Below are 6,580 nucleotides of genomic sequence, written 5' to 3' on the forward strand. Positions count from 1 at the left end.
GAGAACTGCAACAGTTGTCTTTATTCCAATATCGAATCAATAATCTCCACGGAAGAGAATATGCAGAATAGTAGTTTCCTGTCAGTACTGGTTCACTTTTTTTTTTTGGTAAATTCGGGGATTTTTATGGTAAAGTTCCCTTTAGTCGTTTATTTAGTTATTTATTTCAGTATGGCATCATCAGTGTATTTAAAAATGCATATCATGACTTATAAACTGTCACTTTTGAGGAAGTCCTGGCACAGTATTTTACATTTCCCCTCCACTTAGAGGTGAGTTTTGCTAATAGTTACTGATCTTTGAGTACCTCTGAGCAGAATGATGTGTGTTCAGAGTTTGATACTACTTCATGTGCCTTTAAAGTCGTGTGCTGGGAGTAAGACCTGAGTTAAAGATGTGGGCAGTTTGGTGTTCTTCTGAATGAGGCTGCAGTCGTCAGGGAGTGCAATTTAAGTGTATGGCGGTTGAACTGGCATTAATCTTTGGGAATGCACCATGTTTTTATCCCTTGTGACCCGTCCGTAAATTCATGTCCCACAAAAACATTTTTTTATTTTTATTTTAGTATATTAGAATCTGGTCATGCTGTTTTGAGCTGGTAATGTGTCCAGCGTTTCCCCCCTGACTTTCGCCCAGTTTTAGCTGGGATAACTATCACTTAACTACTTATCCAACTTAGCTAAGTTGATCTGGTCGTCTCAGTGTGAATGTCAGGACCTAAGACTTATAATAGGATAAATCAGGTTTTCCACTTCATGTCTGGGTTCCTTTTTTCCTTTTAACTGTTGTGGCGGAACAGTGTATATATTTAAACTTTACAGCCTTTTTGGTGTAGTTCATATATAGGTCCAGAAGATGGCAGCAGATGGCTATGCTGATGCCTGCTGCAGCGGCACATTGCCGACGGACGTGGTGTTGTGTCCAGCGTAATATTTGCCTCCTCACAGATGATAAAAAATGTACACACACCCTAAAAGTGCTGCTTAAATTCTGATTTACGTAATAATAAAATGCGCTAACTCTAGTGCACTGTGTCCCCTCACCTCGCCCTACAATGTAGTTCTAATCTTCTTTCTCCTCCACCTGCAGTTCTCCCTTGCTCCATCGTCTCGACTGTTTCAGCACATTAGTCTCTATAGGTAAGCCCCGCCCATAAATAAAGACCCCGCCCTCTGCTGACGGAGGAAAGGTCTAAGGTTGCTATAGTAACCATACCCCTCCCTCCCAAGCAGGTTCTGTACCACTCCCTCTCTGCATCAGGGATGCTGCATAAACTGCACACACAGAAAGTATGAAAACACAACGCAACGCAAAGAAAGAGAGAGAAAGACCAAAAATACAGGAGCCAAGTCGTTTTCTTTCAAACACTTTCATTATTTTTCTCCACACAACTGAAAAACAGAGTAACTCCCAGAAACGGAAAGAAAGAAAGAAAGAAAGAAAGAAAGAAAGAAAGAAAGAAAGAAAGAAAGAAAGAAAGAAAGAAAGAGGAGAGTGAAACTATAGAGAGAGAGAGAGAGAGAGCTTGGCATGCTGTAGCATGCTGCAGACTAACAGGGTGGTGCAGGGCATCGTCACCAGGCTGATGACATACAGCAGAGCTTCTAGACCGAGGTGTTGTCAGAACATGGGGAAACGCCAGAAATGAGCCTACAGCCTGAGAAACGCTGTCGGACAGAAAAGCAACAGCAAACCTCTCTGCCCCTCCTGGAAGTTGTTACTGATGGTGAGGGTTTCAGCCATCCTGCCATCCGATCATGAGGAAGGAGAAGGACGAGCAGACACGCACATGCACACACGCACACACACACACACACACACACACACACACACACACACACACACACACACACACACACACACACACACACAGATGTTCATATACGGTACTCTCTGAGCAGTCATGTGCACACATGGAAAGAAACAGAGGGATTGTACTGGGCGGTTTGAGAGAAATCCAGTTGATTAAAAAGCACGACAGCTGTCTGTGACAGTCTTGCGTGTCAGTAAGCGTCTTGCTCAGCAGAGGAGAAGTGAAGGAATGGAAAGGATAAATCCTCACTTGGCGCTGGCTACTGCTTACTACAACAGCATTGCATCACCTAGCTCCAACTAGGGACTTCAATCTGTGTCGCTTAGTTGAGTAAAATCAATGAGAAAGAGGCCGCTCTCCAAACTGTGCTCCTGTCAAAACCTAACATGTTGCTTCTGAAGCTTCTGAAGCTTCCAGATTCAACGCACAACTAAGATATTACAGCACATATGCATGCATTGTTGTACTTGGATCAATTTGCTCTACAAAAGCAATGCAGTTGGGCGACTAGGATCTTTTTCAGACATCTTGCAAGTATAGTATAAAAGATGTTGTCATTATCTTCAGGTTAGGTTTTAACAGAAGCAGTCGGAAAGCCGTATTTGTGAGGCTTCGATGGAAGCGGTATTTTCCTTTAAATACCTCAGCTGGTGGTACAGCAGGCGCAAGGCTCTGCCAATACGCTGTGCTATGAATGTCCACCAACTCAGAGGAAGTTCCATCCTTTGACCGGTGTGTGTGGAGGTGGGGTTGAGTGGGAGGGAGAGAGATGGAGCGAGTGCAGCTGTCAGCCGATGCTAGTTGGCTAGATGTTGCTGTGCGCCGACTCTGTCCTCGTGAGATGCTCTTGTAAAGTTCATGAACAGCATGAAAGGCCACTGTGCAATTTTGAGACCACACACACAAACACACACACCGTCACACCTACACACACAGGTATACACTGTGATGGCAAAAACATCCAAGCTTGATAGAAACTCGCATTTCACTGTGAACATGATATCCAAACATGCTGCTCCTCACACACAGTATGCGATAAAAATTAACCAGATAAAGAAGAAGAAGGATGGGGTAAAAGCAATGAGTGTGTGTGTGTGTGTGCATGTGTGTTTGTGTGGACAGCGCATACACACTCTGCAGCTCTTGAGTGTGTCTCAGCCAAAACAATGGAACATAAGCACACAACCATCAGTAACAACACCGGGGCAGGCGGAAGAACCAAAAGGCAGGAGTTTTAGAAAGAAGGGGAGGAAGGTTACAAAATAAAGAACATATCCATCAATGTATTGTACATGAGAGAAAATGTTAATAAATAAATTTTAAGTTACAAATCTGTTGAAAACTATGATTTGAAGATGAAAAAGTCTGTCTGGTCAGTCCTGTCTGTGCACTTGCTGTAAATGCCAGCTGCAGCTTTCGTGCCTGAGAATCAGGCAGCCCACTCGAGTCTTGACGTGAACCTCTGAAGCTCACTTAAGTCCAGTTTCTGGACTATATTATCTCACTGCAGTCCAGTCATCTGGACTGCTTTACCCCTCCTTTGTCAACCCCTTTGGGCTCTACACTTCAGCATTTCTTCCAGGACGGCCGGACCAAGCTCTGCTTAGTTTGGGTTAGCCACCTTTAGCCCAAATGAGGGTGGAGCCTTCCTTGGTCCCAGCTGGTTGCAGTAATCTCACCAGGAACACGAAGGGGCAGCAGATTCGCCGTAATACTCATATGAATTTATAGTTGTTGTAGCATAGGTGGGCTGACTCTGAAAGCGGTGCTGTCTTTAAATAAAAAAGTGGATAAACAAAATAGCCACTCCAATGTTGAGCAGAATCACCATGACAACCAGGATGGAGCTGTATGCCTGCGTGGGAGAGAAAGAGAGAAAAGAGAGAAAGTGTCAATAATAAAGACACACACACACACACAGAGCTCACAATGGAGGCTGTTTTCAGTACATTCAACCTGAGAACCACTCACATTTATATTCATCCTTATATCTCCTCAGATATATATATATATATATATATATATACACACACACACACCTTGAGGTATATCACCTTGAGGTAATTGTTGTTGTGATTTGACGTTATATAAACAAAACTCAATTGAGCTGAATTTACAGTGGTGCACTTTCACCCATCTCTAAAGCCCTAAACTCACTCCCCAGCAGGATATGGCAGGTTTAATTCAGCTTCAGCCAATATGACAGAAAGTGTGACTTTGGTCAACAAGAAAATGAGAATTCCTGGCATCAGCTAAAATACTCTAAGGCTTGGTTGAACTGGAAAACCTTTTCTTAACAGTGCAAACCCTTTGGAGGCTTTAGTGTTTTCATTATTGCCATATTTTTAGTGCTCACACGTGATTGTCTTAAACAAAACAGTATTCATTATTCTTCTGTTTATCCATTCATTCATTTTCTTATCTAATTTATTCTTGTTCTTTTTGGAAACTGTGTTATTGCACTGCTCACTGCATAACTGCCGCTGTCAGATGAATTCTGGTATTTCATCTGTGGCATATTACTAGTTTACAAATCCTGTAGTTCTGGGATTTTCAGTACAGATCATCTTGAACACACAAGTGTCAAGTTAAATACAGTGTTGTGACATTTTTGAAGACCTAGTCCTAAATCTCTCCAGGACAACAGAAGGAACTTGGAATATCTCTGCTTTTCACAATAAAAGCCCCTAGTTAGTTATGGTAAGTTACCATATTCGTTAAGGTATGTTGGACTGGCACAGTAAACAACTCCCAGTTAAAGCGAGCTTAGGATACTGACTTAAAATATGCAATACATGTTGGTTTCTTAATTTAAGCATTTCTCTCAAAGACAAAATTTCAATATCAGATCATGGAACTCTTTAAACAAATGTGAGTATTTTGTTTTTTATACTATTCTGTTTTCCTCTAAAATATATTTAAAAACTGCTGTTAATTTGCTATTTTTATGATGTTGTAATAAAAGTCTTAAAAGTATTTTAAGGTCTTTTTTGTATCCATCTCTAAGCTCAGAATATATTGTTTACAGAAGAATAATATACACACATACACCAACTAATACAATATTATTACTTTTCATTCTTGTTATTTGATTTGCAGTGGAGGTGATACTGGAAAACATGACACACAAAATAATATGTCATCTAAAATATCCATCCTTTCTTTTCTTCTGTCGTTATCAGGGTCACAGGGGGGCTGAGTATATCTCAGCTGTCATCAGTGACGGGAATAACGGCGTTACAAGCAACGGCGTTACTTTTTTCAGTAACGAGTAATCAAACTAATTGCTATTTCTATCGTTACACCGCCGTTACCGTTACTAACAAGAAAATGCGGTGCGGTCGCGTTACTATTTTTCAACAAACAGATGGTTGAAGCTGTGTTCAGCTTATCGCGTCTTATATCAGTTCCACTGAAGTAGCTGTCTACGTAAGTAATCTGGGCGCTACAGTGATTAGCAGCTCCACGCGCTCCCGCAGGCAGCAGTCACGTTTTGGCACAACACCTGGAGCTAAGGGGGCAAAATAATCGCATGAGTGCTGCTGTTTGACTGAGGAAGAATAAAGTAGTCGTGGTAAGCCAATCACATGACCACTTCAAGATGACAAAGCAACAAGGTGATATATACCAGTTTTTAAATTGTGTTGATGGGCCACGTAAAACCAGAGTCATGAAAAACAATATGCGCCTGTTTTTCCTCAATAGTTTCGTCACGTTTACTGTCTAAGGACAGCGCAGTGAGCACTCTCTGCTTATGAGCAAAAAAATTAAAACAAAAAACAGCCTGTTCGTGTTGGTGGAAAAATGTACCATGTCGACCGATCAAAAAATGATATGGCAACATGACATTTGGTTGTTTAGGAAGAGGGGGAAGTTTTAGGAGTGATGGCGAGAGAGAGAGAGAGAGAGACAGAGAGAGACAGAGAGAGACAGAGAGAGAGAGAAAGGCAGCAGAAAAAGAGAGAGAGAGCGAGTTTTGAGATGTGAGAGATTTGCGACGTTTAGCATGTTTGGAGTGTGTAGTTAATGTGTTGTCTTGTGTAGTTAGTGTGTAGTGTTGTGGATAGTTTTGTGCTGTGTGTCAGAACAATGAGGCGACTGCTGTCTCCAGGTAGAAACAGGAGTGATACACCTGCTGCTGTCGGACCTGCAGGTATCAGGCTGTGATGTTCTCCTTTATAGTGGACAGAAATTATTTTTTTGGAGTGGCACAAATAATTTGTGTTGCATCTTATTGAATGCAGAACAGCTGATTGTTCTGTAAATAGTTTGAAATGGTTATTTAAAAAATCAAGGTAAAAGGTAAATGGATGCAAATAACTTTGTTGTTTGCAGAACTTGTGCATAGGATTTTTAAAACTGACAATTTATATTTGCATTTAAAGTTATGAAATATGATTCATTAAACATGTTTGTGGTTGTTACAGTAAAAAATATAACTTTTTCTACTCGGATTTTATGGGTTTTTTTTGTCTGATTTTAGATCAATTGTGTTAACACAGTATGTCAAAATGAAAGAATAACTGTAAATTCAGACACGTGAGGTTGTGCTTAAAAGGATGATACCAAACAAGGCAAAGTAAATAGTTTTTAAAGGTGAAATGTAGAGGAAACATCAAAAGTAGTTAAAAATGGCCAATTCTACCCTGGACCCCATGGTTAAAGGTTTTTTTTTAAAGTAACGCAATAGTTACTTTTTAAGTAATTAATTACTTTTAGAATCTTGTAACTCAGTTAGTAACTCAGTTACACAGCATGTCTTTTATC

General features: G+C 40.7%; 1 protein-coding gene across 1 annotated transcript in view; it reads right to left on the bottom strand.

The window, feature by feature from the left end:
• Nucleotides 1-1,826: 1,826 nt before the first annotated feature.
• jph3b (junctophilin 3b) overlaps nucleotides 1,827-6,580 on the bottom strand; it is a 53,987-nt gene continuing 49,233 nt past the window's right edge. The window contains exon 6 of the mRNA XM_005751503.2: nucleotides 1,827-3,668. Within this exon, the coding sequence (XP_005751560.1) occupies nucleotides 3,588-3,668 (81 nt within the window). The 3' untranslated portion in view covers nucleotides 1,827-3,587. The remainder of the gene's footprint in view (nucleotides 3,669-6,580) is intronic.

This window comes from Pundamilia nyererei, unplaced genomic scaffold (assembly GCF_000239375.1).
Source record: "Pundamilia nyererei isolate P.nyererei 1_Seehausen unplaced genomic scaffold, PunNye1.0 scaffold00314, whole genome shotgun sequence".
Taxonomy (NCBI): Eukaryota; Metazoa; Chordata; class Actinopteri; order Cichliformes; family Cichlidae; genus Pundamilia; species Pundamilia nyererei.